A 20,740-nucleotide genomic window follows, 5' to 3' on the forward strand; every position below is an offset into this window, starting at 1 on the left:
TGTTTTGTTTTGTTCTTTATCTGATTTATTGCTAATTAAATAATGCTTTAAGTGTTTAGCTATTTTTGTTTTGTTTGAGTTAACAAGCGTGTTTTAACATTACATCTTTTATTACTGAACCAATAGCCCAGTCAATAAATGTTTTTTATCGCAACTAAATGGTGGAAAGCTGGATTTTTTATATGTGATAGAACCACATGAGAGGTGTATTTTCCCAAAAGTCCCCACTTATACCCCTTGAGCTTTCCCCCCCACCCCCCTCAAAACATAGAAATTGCAGTAATTTACTTAATTGATCATAATTTGAATGTTATGTAAGCTATCGAGCTGCAATTTGTTTTGTTTTATTTCTGATTAGTTTTCCTACAGCTTTTGTATTTATAACATTTTTATAAAACCAATACTTAGGGAGATATAAAATTTAAACTTCATTAAAAGCTTTGTTTCAGAGTGCAAAATCTTGTTTTTCTCTATGTATACTTTTAAATATAAATAATACGCAAATATGGTTCATACAAAAGTTTTAGTACGTTTTTCAAGGTTTACAAATATATTATTGGTTAGTCATCTAGGTGACCGGGTGAAGTGCTGGGCGTCGGCAAAGTGAGCGCGTGCGCGCTAGTTGAACACCTCTGCGCTGCGTCATCGCATCTAGCCCAGCCAATAAACGCACCAACTGCCTTTTTTCGTAGCTAAATAGTGGAAAGCTGAGTTTGTTATATGTGATGGAACCACTTAAGACGTGTATTTTGAAAAAAGTTCCTGAATCTCCCCCCCCCACCCCCCCAACCCCCTCCAAACCTGGAAGTATCAGTTGTTAACTTTACTGGATATAATTCAAATACTACGCATGCCATGTAGTGAAATTTGGTTTAGTATTATTTATAATTAGTTTATCTACAACTGTTGTACTAAAGATTTTCTTATAAAACTAAATCCATAGAGATATAACGTTAAATTTTTTTTTATGTTTATGAGTACACAATTTTGTTTTACCCTCTATATATTTTTTCCAAATAAAATACGCAAATTGTTACAAACAAAAATTTTAGTATGTTTCTTAAGGTTTATACATATATATTTGATTAGTCATCAGCATCCGCGCAGCCCCGCCCGTCGATACATAGCCTAATAAGGACCGGCACCGCTAAGTTCTCAACTGTTTTATATAAATCCTAAGACTTCCCAATTTGTAGCCTACATTACTACCAAAACCATCTGTTTCCAAGCTAAACCGTGACTAAATGAATCACCTGACGGTCAGTAAAAATTTTTCGTCGACTCACTAATCCTTGATACAAACTGCGTCCTATCGTTGACATGTCCCTCTCTTCACGCTTCCCGCTAGCAAATAAAATATGGCTGCTCTGCCATGAGTTGTAAGCCTGTGTTAAAATAATATCACGAACAACGTAGAAAACTGTCGGTAGTATTTATAAACCATTTTTAATCATGGTAAGGAACACAAATTAAAACCAGTCAATGTTAAAAACTAACTTTTTTATTAAGACTATATAGAGGAGATTTTAAAACACTTAATAAGCGCCTTCATCTTTATTAGCGATGTTAAACGTTTGCATAATGTCTACCAAAAACCAATAAAGAACTATTATGCTGACTATTTTTTTAGATAACATGAAAACAATAAAATATTAGCGAACAGAACCTCACCAAGATTCACAGTATAGAGTCTCTAAAAATGATTGATCTGGACCACGTATTAGCGCCGTAAAGCAGATTCGTAATACATTGCTGCCAATTTTTACGAAAAAACCTCAATTTGATTGACACATCTACACAGTATGTTAAGAAATTTGAATAATCTGTCTGTATGTATCCCGTAAATAGTCTTGCCTGCATGTATGGGGACACAAATAGTTTTTTACTTACTTATTTATAAATTTTGGATATATGCCTTATTACATTAATTAATTGGAAAGTAAATAAAAGAAAATACGTCTAATAGTCTAACACTTAAAACATAAATTTACACTTATAATGTTACTGACAATACTGTAAATATACATAAAAGATGGTAAGTGGTCGTCGATTTCGATTCGACACTCCAATCATCCACAGACCCATGGGCGAATTGGATCATCTCATCATTGGGTTCAGTATGTTTCTTACCCAGCTTTATGTAATGAAATATATGTATCCATGTATATTATTGTCAATAGGTTTAGCCATTGACAGAAATAATTAAATAAATTATTATTTTAAATGATAAACGAGTTAAAACCAACAATAAATTTAAGAAATGTACAAATGATTAGGTTTCATCTAATTAGTATTTTTTTTCAGTTTATTGCTTAGATCTTTACTGACCGCGAGGCGCAGTTAGTATAAATCTTGCGGGGAACAAAGCGAGTCCCATTGGTGGTAGATAATGGAAATCACATTGTAACGTAAGGATGAGCAAAGAGTATGTTTATAGTGATTTTTAAAGTGTTTATTAGGCCTAGTGTTCTATACCTCAATCTATCAAACTTTCGTTGGTCAAATATGAAAAAAATCAAGTATTAAAAGTATTGCAAGTATAACAAGTAAGTAGGTAGAGATTAATTTACCTGAACCAAAACTGGTTATAAAAAAATTATTGGGTTCCATCTAAATAATAATTGTTTTTACTGTTAACGGTTAAGCTTGGATACAGATTGTTTTGGTAGTAAACTAAAAAGTACAAGGCCATAGCATTTGTATAAAACCTTTGAGAACTTAGCGATGTCGGTGCCTATGACGCGACGCATCGACGGGCGGTGCTGCGCTGCGCGGAAGCCTGCACCCGATGTCTTTGCCGACAATGCCGACGCCCCACACTACATCAGTTTTTTTCAGATGACTAATCAAATATATATTTATAAACCTTAAGAAACATACTCAAGTTTTTTTTTGAAACATTTTGCGTATTTTATTTGGGAAAAAATATATAGAGGGTAAAACAAAATTGTGTACTCTTAAACATAAACATTGTAAAAAAAGTTTAAATGTTATATCTCTGTGGATATAGTTTTATAAGAAAATCTTTAGTACAACAGTTGTAGATAAACTAATTATAAAAAATACAAACCAAATTTCACTACGATGGCATGCGTAGAATTTGAATTATATCCAGTACAGTGAGCGACTGTAATTTCCAGGTTTTGAGGGGGTTTTGGGGGGGGGGGGGTTGGGGGGGGGAGAATCGGGAACTTTTAGAAAATACACGTCTTAAGTGGTTCCATCACATATAACAAACTCAGCTTTCCACTATTTAGCTACAAAAAAAGGCAGTTGGTGCGTTTATTGGCTGGGCTAGATGCGATGACGCAGCGCAGAGGTGTTCAACTAGCCCGCACGCGCTCTCTTTGCCGACGCCCAGCACTTCACCCGGTCACCTAGATGACTAACCAATAATATATTTGTAAACCTTGAAAAACGTACTAAAACTTTTGTATGAACCATATTTGCGTATTATTTATATTTAAAAGTATACATAGAGAAAAACAAGATTTTGCACTCTGAAACAAAGCTTTTAATGAAGTTTAAATTTTATATCTCCCTAAGTATTGGTTTTAGAAAAATGTTATAAATACAAAAGTTGTAGGAAAACTAATCAGAAATAAAATAAAACAAATTGCAGTTCGATAGCATACATAACATTCGAATTATGATCAATTAAGTAAATCACTGCAATTTCTATGTTTGGAGGGGGGTGGGGGGGAAAGCTCAAGGGGTAGAAGAGGGGACTTTTGGGAAAATACACCTCTCATGTGGTTCTATCACATATAAAAAATCCAGCTTTCCACCATTTAGTTGCGAAAAAGGCTGTTTTATTGCATTCATTGACTGGGCTACAAGGTAAATGCAGTGTTTCCCAACCTTTTTCCGTTCAGGGCACACTAACTAGAACAACTTTGGAGTCACGGCACACTTGTCTACAAAATATCATTGGTTAAAATTACATTTAGTAGGTAAGTGGATAAAAAAATCTTTTTTTTTCGATTACATATTACTCTGTATTACCTATTTTTTACTAGTAAATATATATGTGTATATAATATAAAGGTGGGTTTACCAAGGTAAAAAATATAAAACTCACATTTGTTATCCAACATATGGACATTATTTAGTGTTTATTAAGTGGAAAGTTTTAAATAATAATAAAACATTGAGCTTGATTAAAATGTTGTATGAATTTACCAATAATGAGTGAGAAATATTAAATAAACCCTATTTTCAGTTCTAGTGGGAAACTTGTGCTTGACGTATGTTTATTAAAAGTTTCTTTCTTGATCAAAAAATGTTTAACTACTTAACATTTCGCGGCACACCTACAGAGGCCTACTGGCACACTGGTTGGGAAACACTGACTTAACAAATCACGATTGCACAATACTAATTGTATTTTGATGATTAAAAATACAAATTAATCATCATATTAACGTCCATTTATATAGTATTGTATTAGGCGTGACTGAAGTCTTGTGCTCAAACCACTAGACCACCTGTGCCCCCCATACTGGAGATGGTGTTTGTACAAGCTAAGTGAGTCGTGAAACTGTCTATATCGGTTATCTATTGAAATCATGACATAATGTCAAGGTCCTGACATGAACATTTTTATCAAACCCTGCCATGTATCAGCTCAACTTCAGGTTTTATCTTACATTAAGAACTTTAGCGAGACTTACATTAAACAAGAAAATAAGTTTTTTCCAAATTGCCAAATAAATTAGGCCTGATAGCTTTTTTTTAAAGAGGTTGGCGGCCTCTTTTAACCTTGCATTTGCCTGTCCACATAGACTAACTGCCCGTGCGTGGAACGTTTACAGCAAAGCAAGGAGTGAGCCGGTACAGTACAAAGGTGAACTGTACTGATAAATTTTAGTGGCAGTGACCAGGATCCGAACCCACGACATCGCTGCCTTGGGCCCGAAGTCCGCGACGCTACCGACTGAGCCACCGACTCAATAACTACCTACTAACTACTAGCTACTAACTACTTTACTTACGGATCAAGAAGATGCTCAAGATGGTAGCCGATGAATTTGCGCAAGGTAGTTCCAGCATCAGGTGTTACATCAAAACCAGCTATTTCTGATAAATCTTCCCAATGTCGTTTTCTAAGAGCTGAGTTACAAACGATTCCGATCAATCGTAAATTTTGCTGTAACAAGTTTTAGTATTCATGATTTTCAAATAGACCAAAGTAATTCAAATTTGTAGGTATAATCAGTTTAAACAGTTGTATGGCACATAGATAGCTAAGGTATCACATATGTGACTCACCAGCTACTAAATTTGTTATCTGTTTAGTACCACCCAGGAGTACCGGTACTTACTATATTAGTAAAAGGACTGTTTTTTCGGACACTAAAAATATCATCCCCTCTCAAACTGTTCAGTACATATATTCAAGGAGTACCAGTACTATATACAGATTTTTTAGGTTTATTGTTTGATTTCCAAAAGACAAGTGAGGTAGGACTACAATGGCTTAATACCATGGATTTAGATTTGTCAATAATCTTTTCATGAATTTTTACAATTATGTTATTTTATTTTTATGAGTAATAGTTTTCTTGCTTAATTGTGTTACACTGTATACCTTCAGTATCCATGTTTTTAATTTACAGAGGCTAAGAAAGTCCTATTATATTTCAAAATAATTTTTCAGATTTATATGCTAAACTTAAGCTTGGAAATTGTGTTTTACCACAAGATCATCTTGCTCCCGATAGTTTTTTTTCAGTTAGATTATATACAGTAAATGTGTAAACATTGTTCAACATTATTTTGACATTTAAACATTATCCTAGACAGTACTTACCTTAAATTCATTGATGTGGTTCAGTGTTTGGGAGCACAGTTTGAGAGGGGCTGGCCAGTTATTGACGTCAGGATCGTCCACTGTGCCTTTGAACCTCCGAGGATAATTGTCCGTGGCTTGCTGCTTGCACTTTGTCTTGTATGTCTTCTGAGTGCTGGTCAAATCCCTGCAATTGTCAGTTTTGTATGTTGAAATTTTTGACCAAGCGCTCTAACAATTCTCTCTCACAAAAATTTACAGAAAAACATATTATTTTACAGTGTGTCAGACAAGAAGCGCCAATACAATTTTCGATACTAAAATTGTAGTTGAATCTCGATCTGATTTTGCGGTTCTTACTGTAGTTAGTGATAATTATTATTGTGAAGAATTAGTACAGTTCTATGCATTGTTAAATTATTATTGGTTAACTAAACTTAGGTACCTGACCCATTCAATAGAGGTAGGTATAGTTAAATTTAGAATAGATGCTATACTTATCAATATTCAGGCTTACAAGATACAGCTGTTTATGAGAGTTAATAAAGTACAAGTAATCAATAGTTTTTTGTATTATTTTTTTTTTACATTAGAGTGAGTGTAGTAGGTAAAAAAGCTTTGAAATTTGTTTTTATCATAAGTTATTTTAGGTAATTTAACTAGAGATCTGTTGATATCAAAATTGATCAGTTCCCAAAACCAGTACCATTTTTTAACAATTTTACCATATTTATTTATTTATTGAAATACATCACATAATGCCTAAGGTGTGCTTCTGCACGCAGGCAGGTAAATTTTCAAAAGATACATTGTGTACTTACATCTAGTATAGAATAAAAGCAACAAGTATAAAATAAGTTAAGTTATCTAAAAAAGTTATAAGCACAATTTGCTAAGTTATATCAATGCCAAGAAGTTATGTCTACTACAATCAGACTGATAAAATAAAAATGCATCAATGCTGTAAAAACAATTGTCTAACAGGTAAGATAGTAAGTGTAACCAGATGATTCCACCTCTATCAGTGACAAAAGAAGCTTACTATATAGTTTGAGACCCATAAAAAATTCTCTTTCATAAGCAGCAGATTTATGTATGGGGTATTGCAACACAGAGCTCATGGGCCTAAAGCTGTATTGGGAGTTAGTTCTTTTTTTTCAAAAATAGCATAATGTTTTTTGACAAAGATTAACGTGTTGAATATATACAAAGACGGCTACGGTAAAATCTTCATTCTTTTAAACAAATTTCTACAAGATGTTCTTGGACTAACTTATGTGATAACTCTTTTAATTCTCTTTTGCATTTTAAATATTAATTTAAACTGTGGCATTTCCCCAGAACTCATTAGCCAATGTTACCATAGCCAAGAATTTATTATTATAACTAAAGGTAGGCCTATGCCTGAGATTTTTAATCAAGCTGAACTCAAGGTAACATCGTGATCATCTTTGGCAATTTTGGAGACATCATCGCCTCCCACAATCGCGGCAAATTTCCGACCATCTCCTGCAGTTGTGTAGACATCATCATTGACCGCAGTCACAGAAATGTCGTCGTCGTCATTTGCGATTGCGGCAAAAGCCATAATTTTTTGATCGCATGATCTTTGCAGACAAGTCGGGTATGAGTATCAACATAGACTTTTGTCAGTTTATATACTTTACTGTATACTTAATTACTTACTGCTGTGGCCACTGGTACCAAATCCATACATACTTTACTGTATGGCAATGACAAGTGAAATTCTAAATTCACTCTTATAGTTAAGAGAAATGCCTAAACCCTCACAGAGTAATATACATATAAATATACGAGACCTAGAAGACAGATGCAAATCAGACGGAACCAAATAAAATTAAACTCATAACTTCCAAAAATGTTATCAGTAAAAGGAACAAGTTTTACTTACTGGAAGAAAAATGAAACTTGCTCTTCAACAGCTTCTAGAAAAAGCTCATCAAAAGCTCCATCCATCCAGATTTTATGTGTGCGTAGCCATTTGCTACATGTAAAAATTAGCTTGGCAAATGGATGTACAATACTCTGCAAAAAGTTAAAGCAGCGTTAAACAATCATGAGACAATAATACTTTTTTCGGTTCCCCTTGACTCTTAAGTGATATATATACAGTAAGCCCTCATTAAATCGGGTCCCATTAATATGGACTTCCCTTCAGCCTTTTGACAGATTTTTGTAAGGGTTTGAAACAGCTTAGTTAGGAATCTGAATCTGTCATTGTTGTCTAGTTATGTTGCACAATTTAAAGTGCTTCAGCAGTTTACTGTGTTTTAGCAAACTTCCCATGTAGGGAATAAGCTATTACCATGGCCGTCCACACATATGGGCAAGAGGGGGCTCGGGCTCCCCCTTTGATCTCAGGTTAATATTGTTTTTAGATTGTGCACTAAAAAACATTTAAGTTCAATAATACACAAGTATGCTCGTAATACACGCCTAACGCCCAGCAAAGAAGAGGATGTTGAGGTTGGTTGACTCATGAATTCCCCCCTCTCTTACGCCTTGCCTCGATTCTATTTATGGACTCGCCCCTCTCCCCCTTCATCCTTTAGACTTATGCCTTGTTTACTGTATAGCAGTACAAATTGCCCAATAATAAGTAGTGGTTATGGCTTCTGTTCAAGTTACAAGATATGTAAAATGTACCTATGTGAATTTCTCAAAACATGTACTGTTGAGAGATCATTGTAAAAACCTGGTTACCTAGTACAATGGAAGAAGCTTGACTGTCCAGTCTTTGTTTGTTCAAGTTTGCACAGGAACAGAATCAAGGCAAAGAAATGAGCACATTTTGTTGATGAAGTTTTGGATGTGTTTGCTCAAAATAAAATAAATTTACAGTTTCTGTTTTCTGATTAGTTCTATGGTAATAGTAATAAAACGTTTTTGTAAACACTCCAGGCCAGAATGTTACACTATAGCTAGAGTGCCACTGCTACAGGATTACCAATTAATTTTTCGTCTAGTTACCACTGTGTATATGTACACACTACAGTTACTGATTTTGTTCCAATTACAATAATATCATTAAACCTAATGTTATTTCAATAGGGAACAAATCTGACATTTTTTTGCAAATACTTGAATGAAAATCCAATTAAGCAAATGAAAAATTCGCTTATTCTACAGGTTTGCTGGGAAGGGGGTATTTTAAATTTAGGATATTATATTAAAGCTATTTCTGTAAAACTTGATTAATTATATGCCAACCGTTATCCAACCGTTGTGAAATATGACTGCCTTTCTTTATAATGAGTTTATTTAGTTTAATCCGAACTTTTATTAATTCAGTTGACTTTGTAAATTATTCCACTTAAATGAGGGTTTACCGTATATTTTCCAACTGGTGGTATTAACTCAGGTATAATGGGAAATTTTCCTTTTTTCCATAAATTGCAAAAGTATGTAATATATATATATGATTTTGTGGTTTAATGAATTTACGGAGATCAGATTTATAAAATATACAGGATTTATTTGTAGGATTTCTATGTCAGAAGTAGCCATTTAGATTATAGTGTTGGAAATATAATTGTAAACTGTTCCTGAAAATTATAAATTACAAAGCTTTCATAAAATCTTATTTTATATAATTACAATCACATTATTTTATGTTATATTATGTTATATTATGTTATAAATGTTATTATGTTATATTATGTTATCAATCAACTACATAATCCTGGGTTTACTTTTGAGCTACTTTCTCTTGAGGCTATTTTTTTTTCTAACAGTTTAGCAAAATGTGACAGAACATTTTTCTCAACTTATTCTCCACACAAATCAAACTTCAACAACCAATTGTCATTACATAATCAGTACAGTTACCTTCAGTTCATCCAACTCAGGATATGTAGATATTGGAAACTTGAACAAGACTTCTTCATTGTTGATCCAGCTAACGACTCCGTCAAACTGTTCCAGCCTCCTCAAGAACTTTTGAATAAACTAATAGACAAAAATAAATAAGTTTAGGCTTACGTTGATAGTTCAAGTTTATAGCTTATCTTTTCTATATTCAACATGTACTGTAATGCAATACTTGTACTGTTCAATAGCAATAAAGATTATTATTTACTACATAACAAGTAATGACATTTTACCTGGACATACTCAGCAATCTTGTTGACATCGTCCATATTGCTGAGAGAAGTAAGAGATGGCCCAACATCTTCCAACTCCTTATTGAGCTTCTCCGTACTCCTCTGTAGCCTTTCCTCCAACTCATATTTTGTGTTCTCAAACAGCTGAAATAGTGTCGTCAAATAGAAAAGAAATTAACTTTTTCATTCCCAAAATGAGTTACGTATAACTATTTATACAAAAAATCTATAAAGTCCTGTTAATTTTTCTATGTATCATTTGAAATTCATTGAAAAGATGGCTGTAAAATGTTAGGTGCTTAGCACCTTATGATTTTCAAATATCTATGTTCACTAGACGTAACTGCTGTTTGGTTGGGTTAGACTGCTAGACTACTTGTTATTAAACTATCATTTGTGTATAACCTAATGAGTTACATTTGCCTCAAAGAGTCTATGAACAAATTAAGGGGAACATGTCACATTGACTAAATGACTCACAACTATTGCACAAATGATGCACTATGCCTTCTACATGCATGGATTGATGAAAAAGCATTGAAAGAGAAGTCATTTTATGAGCATAATGGTCTTTTGGCTGACTCTTTTTGCCTTTTACGAGTTAGAAAAAGCCTCAAAGATGGATATTATTGCAATTCATAATTTTGAAAAATTGCCTTTTTAGTTTATCTGTGAATGCATAATTTGTTAAATAAAAGGGAATGTGAGCCAAATGGAACCAGCTAACCAAACATATAACATATAAGTACTATCTGCGAGGGACAAAAAGTCCCTTGACCTAGAGCGATACACAGCTATGTTTGGAGGTTATCACGCACTATTTGCAGGCGCTAAGCATGCATCGGCACCTTGCCTAGATATGTCCGAAAAACAACTGTTGTAAATAATTACTCCTATCTTAGTTTTGGTAAGTGGATGATCATCATGTGGTCACGTCATTTGATTCAATGCAGTCTCGAGTGTTCGTGAAGTGAATTTTGTTTTGTGTTGGACATTCCTTGCAGCTATGGATTTAGGAGACATGGTGTGACTACTGACTAAGCAAAGTGGAGAGAGGGATTTAATTAGATAGGTGATTGAGTGTTGTGACAATTAATGTAAAGACAACAAGTTATTAGTCCCAATAGAAAAAGCAACAGAACGTGCCGCAAACTATTATTAAGTGTCAGAAAAAGCTATTAGAGGCCGGCAAACAAACTCCGGATGAAAAAATGTGTACACCCGGGAAAAAACTAAAAAAATGCAAGAAGGCTAACCACTATAATATACAAAAATAGATAGTTTTCATAGGCCTGTAATCGTAAATATAGTTTTTTACAAAAACAAAAAAATATCCCTTTGTGTAAAAAACAATTACCTGTTTTGAGAGCAAGAATTAATTTTAAATGGAGCCAATGGGCACTTCCGTGTCTCTTGAAATAGGCTATATGGAGTCTAAGTGGAGGAAATGTGGTTCCAAAAGAAAATGTTTGATTGAAAGACATGACATTGTCAATTGGAGGTTTAGTATTTGCGAGAAATAAAAAAGCTAAGGGAACAAAAAAAGAAAATTTTCTATCTGGACGAAACTTGTATGGTCAATAATTTAACGTTCCAGAAATGTTGGCAAAGTGTAGACATCGATGGAACGATGTGTAACATCGTTCAGAAATGTTAGCACTACTAATTAGGTCTCTTTAATTAATAACTTATTTGATTCAATATTTCATTTTTTAGGGAACTAATTATGAATAAAACTCTTAATTTTGTGAAATAATGTGTATAATATATTTAAATATAGGCCTACTTTAAAATTCGTTGTAAACTCATGTAAAATGGAGGAATAATTTTAAAAGACTACTGTAAAAATTACATGGTTTGACTTTCAAAATTTTACTTTTTAACAAAGTTTTTGTTCTGCAAAATTACAAAACTTTATTTTTGTAAATTTATTTTATTTTTGCACTACGTTATAAAAATTGCATTACGTATACAATTACATACACAAAATAAAAACTAGCAGAGCAAAGTGAAAGACAGTTCTGATTGTCGCGTGAAACGATCAAGTGTAACACCTTTTAATTACGAATAAGCTGGAGCTCAGGAGACTTCTTTACTCTCGCGGACACTATAAGTCCACAGCACTCCCAAAGATACTCATGAACTTAACCTAGTTCAGTTCTTATAAAATAAATTAATTATACTTCCTTCACAATATTTAGGCGGATTTAACAAGGGGAGTTTCCCCACCACGTTTGGTTTTAATGTATGTTGCTTAATCAGCTGTTGAGTTATTATTTTAAAGGTAAGGGTCAAGTGGAGGGGGTAGATTTCTTCCCCTAAAACCGCATAAATATTGTGAACAAAGTATAGTTAAAAGGTTAAGCTTCTCTTACGTCATTGTACTCCTGAAATATAGGCTTGATCTTGTTGAGCCAATTGATGACCCTTGCGTTGAGGTGTAGCTGCTCTTCACTTAGACTGGTGAAGTCCATGAGACGGATTGCTAGCTGGATGGATCCCAGGATCCGGCTCTTGACCTTATCCATGAAGGTCGTACGACAATACTTGATGTAGGAACCCATCGCTACAAGCTCCTTGGTCTTAACAGGCATGTGGAGGGTTCGCTCAGCTACCATTTCAAACTCACTGCAGATTCTAGCCAACAAAACAATTATAAGAATACAATTTATTTCCTACAATCTTTTTACACTAAACAATGTAACAAATGAACATATGTAAAGAACACTTCTGATGATACTCTACAAACTGTCCATTTCCATTGTCAGACTAGCTGTAGAATGTATACAGTAGACACCCTCTTAACCGACCCTAATGGGACCGGACCTAGGTCGGATAATTCAAAAGGTCGGTTAAAACAGGCAATCCTTAAAAACATGACATAATGAAGTTCTATTCATTTGGTATTATATAATCATTATTTTGAAGTTGTTCTTGCATTATTTATAAAATAAACTACACTTATCTCCTTTTTTCACATTGATAGAAAAGTCACAAATAAACACAAAACCCGGTTAAGTCAAATACTTTACTTTCAATGGAATAAATTATAGTTGTAGGTAAGAGTCAACAAAAAATCTTATTTTAATAACTTTAGTACTGTAATATTATATTGATGCTTTCCAAATCTATCGAAATACAGTACAGAGTTTTTTTGTGGAAATTAAATATACAAGCAATCACTTTGTTATGAGACAGGATGTTTATTTATAGCCTCTAACTGGAGGCTCGAGTCACAAAACCAATCTTGACCTTGGAGTCATTAACCCTCCTTCCCTGCCCTCCCTGCAAGTTATGTTGTTTGATTACTCTAGCGATAAGATAATCAATCAGTTATCAAAATCGTAACGCACTTTACGATTTTATAAATTTGCCGCACAGATAACAAATCAGATGTGCTCGCGCTACGAATGATGATGACGAACTGGCAATATGCAATATTTTTTTAGATAAATACAAAATAACTTTTTCTTAGTCACATCCTGTAGAGATAAGCATATGGTTCCCATTGCCGAGCATGGGAGCGGAAATGCCAAGCTTCCTAGAAAGCGGTGGTTAAACCAAACTGCTCTTAAAGCAAGGTTGATTAAAACAAACTGTAATATTTTAAGATTGAGGGCGGATAATCCGATTAATCGGTTAATGCGAGGTTGGTTAAGAGAGGGTCTATTGTAGTTGTAAATTAATTTACATAAAAGAAAACTTCATATTAATGCAAATAAATATTTAACATGTTGTGTCAAGTTTCAATGAGAATGGAGGAAACATATGGCATCCAAGGCAAAACCATAATAGAAGTTCCCAACTGTGACGCAAGCGCCACAGCTTCATGGCGTAAGGCGCTAGCATGCCGTTCAACCGGTCCTTTTTCTTGGACCAATTTTTTTCTAAGCTCAGCCGGCTCGCCTCTTCTCTCGCCCCTGTCTGCCCGCTGCCGTGATTTTACAAACTTCGAGTCTTCAAACTTCGTACAGAATGATCAATAATCAAGCTAAGTTAACTTATTAGTTTTAAGTAAAATATAAAAATATGTTAGGCTAGAAGTAAATCTCAGGGGGGGGAAGCCACTGGCTTCGCAGGTACGCTGGAAAATGTAGTAAATAACTATCAAGTTTGATTCCGCCTAACGGAATCAAACAATCCTTTTCATGTTTCGAAGCCACATGTTCCAAGAGATTAAGTTGCCGGTAAGAGGGGTTGCTTAGTTCATCTACCAGTTACAATTCAACCAATTCTTGCTTCAATCAGGTTTTTCTTATATATATTTATATATTAGTTTGGAAGGTGTCAATCAAAATTAGGGTATTTAAGTGTGTTAGTTAAATAAGTGTAATCAAAGCTGGCTTGGACTGTCTTCCTGGTCTGGGTAAAAGGTCCAATTCTCTGGGCCCCCCCATCACACATTTCCAGTAATCCAAAGAAATACTGACAACCAGAATAGTTTAAAACCATATCACAAGATTACCTACACCACACAACTCTACTAACAACCACAAAATTAATATCGGGGAGATGTAAAATACAAAAATGTGAAAACAAAAACGGTCTCTACAACAGAACTTAAACTAAATGTGTCCGAAAGAAACTTAACTAAAAGGTTTTTTTAAGGAAATCTTTTTTAAGTTTTGAATCTTTGAAACCAAGAACCGCACTTCACCACCGGCACTGGCACCTTCCCGAAAGCTTGCCTCCGTAATTGGTCTCCTCGAGTGCCGTCTGCATAGTATGCATAAGTAACTACTCTATGGTACTCTATGGTACTCTATGGTACTCTATGGTACTCTATGGTATGGTGGACTCTGTATGGTGAAGATCACTATAGTGAACCCTTAAGTTAACTCAAGCTTAATTATACTCGTAATTGTTTTAGTATTACAAAGAGTGATGTTTCTTTCTAAAAATCGGTTTCTTTAAATTAAAAATGTTTTGTTTGATGAATATTTCAGATTCTACTTAGTGTATTATAGTGTTGTATCATAACAGAAGGTTTACTTGAATAAACATTTACTATTATTAAAGTTTAGTCATATTATTAGCTACTTATGAATCAGAGTAACTTCACTGATGGGCTATGCAAGAAAGAATATTTGTATTTTATACTGTCAATTAATAAATTATTTGCTTCTTTTTTTACTTGACAATCTATGTAAACAGTAAATTACTTTGACAAATAAAATCATACTCAATACTCATTTCAAGGTGAATAATGGCAAGGTGAAACAAATTATGATGCATACTACTTTACAGAGGAGTGCAAAAGTAGGTGTTCAATAACAAAATGATTATTATAAGTTAGGTTTTATTTTTTATTTTACAAACAACAACAAAAATGCTTTAATACTTTAATACTTTTCAATGAAATGGCAACCATACAAAGTAGGTATTTTAAGCCAAGTATGAACGGAGATGAGTGTAGGATGAGTAGCGCGATTTTGTAGTCTTGTTAGTGACTAAGGCCGACTTATTCCTTAGACACAGCTGTTAATTAATAGCCCATACAGCTAATGGGAACTAAGGGGCCTACAGCTTATAGAGGAATCCAAACCACATTTTTGCCTTGGTATATACAAATTGAAATGGGTCTAATTTTCAGGATAGTACTGTGGATAGTCATAGTACTCATTCGTGTGGACGTTAATCCACACCAGGGAGTATCGCATCCACAGTGCATGCCTATAAATATCCACAATTCATAACCTCCTATTAGCTGGATTACAGGACGACGCCACCCGTCCCAGTTGCTGATGGAAATGGAAAAGTAGTCTTTTTTACATGCACAGTAATGAAGAACTTGAAAAGGTAATTATGAGGACTGTCTGTATGTCTGTAAATAAGGGCCTCCATTAAGCTCTTGTTGCTAATTCTGAAACCTGTGTCATGCACTTTACTTCATCAACTACTTTTTTTAGCTGGAACATAGCCCTAGGCTCATCATAGAAGCAGTAGCTAGTTCATAATAGCGGTAAGTAGTTCATCCTAGTTTGTGATGTGATGAAGTTTGAAGTTTTTAGTCAAGTATGAATCGTGCTCTGCGAATAGGTTTCTGTGGGAAACATCGGTAGCTCGTAGGAGACTTTAATTTGATGACAACCATTGTACTACCAACCAACCACAACTGTATTTTTGCACCCCTCTGTATGGAAGCCAACCAACTCACAAATTACCAAACATCTAATGAAAACGCAACAAACTAACATACACTAGAGCTAAACTTTTTCAACGTTTAAGATGTATTTATTCCTTTTAATTTTCATGCTCACCACCATGAGGCTTTTTTAATTTAGGGATAAAATAAGTCTAATAGCTACTGCATTTTAGGTTCCAACGTTCCAACTTCCAACACATTTTTAGGAGTTAAACTTACTTTTTATTTTCATTTATCTGTTGGGCAGAAATCTCTTGCAGTATTTGGGACATAAATCCATTTGCTACTTTGTTTAGATAAGTAATCACATCACTTTGTGATAGCCTGAAAAAGTAAATTTTGATTATAATTATTCGATATAGGTAGACATGGATGAAGTGATTATTGTAGAACTCTGATTATCCTAGTCAGGCTGATTTAGACAGTAGAACTTGAAATGGATCAGACAAGTTCCTTAATCAATCATGAGTCTGTGTGGAGCTTTTAAACTCAGAAAAAAAAATTAATGATTAATTTAGATAATGATTAATATGCTTAGAAATTTTGTCTGTGCAACAAAACATGTAATCCACTGATAAATTGGAATAATTGTTGGACTATTTGACTGAGGTACTTAAACTTGTTATTATCAAGTGGACTCACTCGACACCACAAACCAGAATGTTAGATTTTAAAGAACCAAAATAGGACAATGGTCACAGATATTGTAAATAGCACGTGGTTGCTGACTGGTAACAATATGCTTATTTATAATACTTATTAGAATTTAGAATTTATTTATTTATTTTCTTTAAAAAATAAATTTTTCCCCTATATTGTTATGCCACCAATTAGTATTACAGTCAATCCCCACAAATGCATCAATTCAGAGACTATGCTGGGGTAAGAACCCTCCAGTACCCAGCATAAGATTTGTTAGCCATGATATAGAAAACAAGAGTCACAAAGCAGAAACCTTATTTGCAAAATAAAATCCATTGATAGTAAAATCATATGGGAAGTACTATGGTATATATTGAAGCGATGACATTTTCAAATAAGAAGATGGATATGGTAGTCATGCATCATGAGACCTAAACTTTCATCAAGCAAGTGGAAGTACGGCAACAGACAGTCAGGAACAGTAATAGATTCCGAGGAATTGGTTATCCCAAGCTTGACATGGTGGGTTAAATAATGTAACCATAATTTAACGTTTAGAATGTCATCAATTCCCAACTATGTGACTGATTGGCAATGATTTAGTAGAGTAATGAACTCAATCTGTTAAACCTACCTCAATGCAAAATTTAATGGCTAATAATTCATTACATGTTAAGTATGTAAACAACATTTATAAAATCATTCTACTTGACCTTACGACAGTGAAATATTCTTTATACACCATTTTCTTCACTTTTCTTGAATACATCTTTAGGTAAGAAACCTTTTCAAACATTTCTTCATAGCTGTGTTTTTCTCTGATGAATGTTTGAATTTTTTGTTGCTCACTCTCTGAACATAAGCCAGAAAATTCCTCTCCTAAAATAATAATAATCTAACATTATTTAAACATAAAAAAAATTATATACAGTAGAATCCCGCAAACTCAACACTCGATAACCCGGCAGTCTGGACAACTCGGCCATCACCTGGCTCAGAAAATTTGTGATTTTTGAGTCCGAGTTAAACATGGACTCAAATCAAATCATTCGCAGCTCATACGAAGGATTTGACGTACTATCTCTGATAGCTTAATACTAACTTGTATTATAAATATAAATAAAAGAGGGAGTTAATAACCTTAAAAATTTTATGGTTATTATTTTTGACCCTAGTTCCTGATAACCCGGCATTTCACAAACTCGGCACCCTTCCAGTCCACATTACGCCGAGTTTGCGGGACTCTATTGTATTTAAAAAAAATTTTTAAAATCTTAAAGGCTAACAGATTTTTGTTTTGTTTAGGGGGGATGAATATCACATAGGCTTCTGAGCTGTGAATAACGTAAGCTACCAAACTGTCTTTCAGCTCTAGATTGTTAACATGTCTTTTAATGAATATGAGTTTATTTGTACAGAAAACATGAGTTAAGCTAATTGTACTTTCAAGTGCATATCACAAATGCCAACGCATACATTAACTAATTCATCCCATATACTTTTGTCATAAAATTTTACAAGAAAGTAGGGATGGACGGGTCCCGAAATTTCAAGAATTTTTCGGGAAAAAAATATTCCCGATTATCGGGACGGGATTACATTAAACTCGGGAATTTTTCGGGACGGGATTTGGTCCGATCGTCGGCGATTTTTCCGCTTCGCGAGTGCCGATAACGCCGTTATTGCGAGCGATAGGTCCGCGAACGCAGGACCCGAAGTCATTTCGACGATTACGCCGTGACCGCGGAGTCATAACGATGATCGCGCCGTGGCCGCGATTATTGGACCGACGATCGCACCGTGACCGCGAGTCATAACGATGATCGGGCTGTGACCGCGGAGTCATACCGACAGTCACGCCGTGACCGCGGAGTGATAACGACGATCGCGCTGTGACCACGAGTCATACCGACGATCACGTTGTGACCGCGAGTCATACCGACGATCGCGCCGTGACCGCGAGTCATACCCACGATTGCGCCGTGACCGCGAGTCATACCCACGATTGCGCCGTGACCACGAGTCATGACGACGATCGCGCCGTGACCGTGGGGTCATACCGACGATAACCCCGTGACCGCGAGTCATGACGACGATCGTGCCTTGACCGCGGGTCATGACGACGATCGCCCCGTGACCGCGAGTCATGCTGACGATCGCGCCGTGACCGTGAGTCATATCGACGATCGCGCCGTGACCGCGAGTCATGACGACAATCGCGCCGTGACCGTGGAGTCATACCGACGATAAGCCCGTGACCGCGGAGTCATACCGACGATCGCGCCGTGACCGCGGAGTCATACCGACGATCGCGCTGTGACCGCGGAGTCATACCGACAGTCACGCCGTGACCGCGGAGTGATAACGACGATCGCGCTGTGACCACGAGTCATACCGACGATCACGTTGTGACCGCGAGTCATACCGACGATCGCGCCGTGACCGCGAGTCATACCCACGATTGCGCCGTGACCGCGAGTCATGACGACGATCGCGCCGTGACCGTGGGGTCATACCGACGATAACCCCGTGACCGCGAGTCATGACGACGATCGTGCCGTGACCGCGGGTCATGACGACGATCGCCCCGTGACCGCGAGTCATGCTGACGATCGCGCCGTGACCGTGAGTCATATCGACGATCGCGCCGTGACCGCGAGTCATGACGACAATCGCGCCGTGACCGTGGAGTCATACCGACGATAAGCCCGTGACCGCGGAGTCATACCGACGATCGCGCCGTGACCGCGGAGTCATACCGACGATCGCGCCGTAACCGCGAGTCATGACGACGATCGCGCCGTGACCGTGAGTCATACAGACGATCACCCCGTGACCGCGAGTCATGACGACAATCGCGCCGTGACCGTGGAGTCATACCGACGATCGCCCCGTGACCGCGGAGTCATACCGACGATCACCCCGTGACCGCGGAGTCATACCGACGATCGCGCCGTGACCGCGAGTCATGACGACGATCGCGCCGTGACCGTGAGTCATACAGACGATAACCCCGTGACCGCGGAGTCATACCGACGATCTCGCCGTGACCGCGAGTCATGTCGACGATCGCGCCGTGACCGTGAGTCATATAGACGATCACCCCGTGAACCGCGAGTCACAAGTTTCTATAGGTACCTGTAAATTGTTACCCATTTTTTTGTTTTTATAGATCATTGCCACAAATGGTAAAAATTGATTTCGTATGTCTTTTTTGGTAACTGCAATACAGTACTTTCTTTTTATGCACAGAAAAAAATCCCGTCCCGAAAATCGGGAAGGAAATAAAAATCCCGTCCCGTCCCGTCCCGAACTAAAAATTCAATCCCGTCCATCCCTACAAGAAAGTCCACACAAGAGTGGGATAGTTTATTATTCATATATCCTTATTCTTATTAAATCATGAAGTATTAAAGGAATGTGTCATAATGTGACTAGAAAAAAAAGAACATATTTCTTATCTTCTTACAAGCAAAGAACTAACCGAGCGCTTTCATGTAGTCTCGAACAGGGGTAAAGAGCTGGTATAGGTTGCCTTCAAGAGCCTGGTGCGAGGCTCTAAGGAAAGACTCACTGCGCTTCACAGCTATAAACTTGTTTGGACATGGGACAGCAAACCAAGCCTCCATAGCTGGCATATCCTGGGCCATGTAGGAAATCTGAAAATGGACAAGTCTCCCATGAGGATAAACACGTATTTGTAGATAAGATCAAAATCTTTGTCAGTACTATACTTTGTTTATGTCCCTGAAAATTTACACAGTTGGACCAGAAAAGGTTTAGAAATCTTTGTAGCTTCTTGGAAATATCTTTCAATACAAATATAAATGTATTTTTTTATCCTTTCGGCAACTATGTCATCTTCTTTGGATCTTTTTCAAGATTATTAAGTTTTGCTTCATGAGGTCGTCGAAACATTGAACTTGCTAAAAAATCATGTCACATATTTAACACATGGGATAAATACTGTGGCTAAAGAGACACACTGCTTTGGTGAAGTTTGATTTAGAATATAAAGTACAGTACATTTTCCAGCAC

At 36.1% G+C, this 20,740-nt stretch overlaps 1 protein-coding gene across 1 annotated transcript in view; it reads right to left on the minus strand.

Annotated features, from left to right (window-relative positions):
* LOC128999075 (dynein axonemal heavy chain 3-like) overlaps positions 1-20,352 on the minus strand; it is a 96,278-nt gene extending 75,926 nt beyond the window's left edge. Inside the window, exons 1-9 of the mRNA XM_054425432.1 lie at positions 20,187-20,352; positions 17,416-17,581; positions 16,280-16,384; positions 12,291-12,552; positions 9,916-10,059; positions 9,641-9,760; positions 7,704-7,837; positions 5,813-5,978; positions 4,995-5,149 (exon numbers count right to left, since the gene is read on the minus strand). Coding sequence (XP_054281407.1) covers positions 4,995-5,149; positions 5,813-5,978; positions 7,704-7,837; positions 9,641-9,760; positions 9,916-10,059; positions 12,291-12,552; positions 16,280-16,384; positions 17,416-17,581; positions 20,187-20,352 — 1,418 coding nt within the window. The remainder of the gene's footprint in view (positions 1-4,994; positions 5,150-5,812; positions 5,979-7,703; positions 7,838-9,640; positions 9,761-9,915; positions 10,060-12,290; positions 12,553-16,279; positions 16,385-17,415; positions 17,582-20,186) is intronic.
* Between the last annotated feature and the right edge of the window lie 388 nt (positions 20,353-20,740).

The sequence above is a fragment of the Macrosteles quadrilineatus genome, unplaced genomic scaffold (genome assembly GCF_028750875.1).
Source record: "Macrosteles quadrilineatus isolate MER2022 unplaced genomic scaffold, UCM_ALF_1.0 Scaffold_7__1_contigs__length_78375512, whole genome shotgun sequence".
Lineage (NCBI taxonomy): Eukaryota > Metazoa > Arthropoda > Insecta > Hemiptera > Cicadellidae > Macrosteles > Macrosteles quadrilineatus.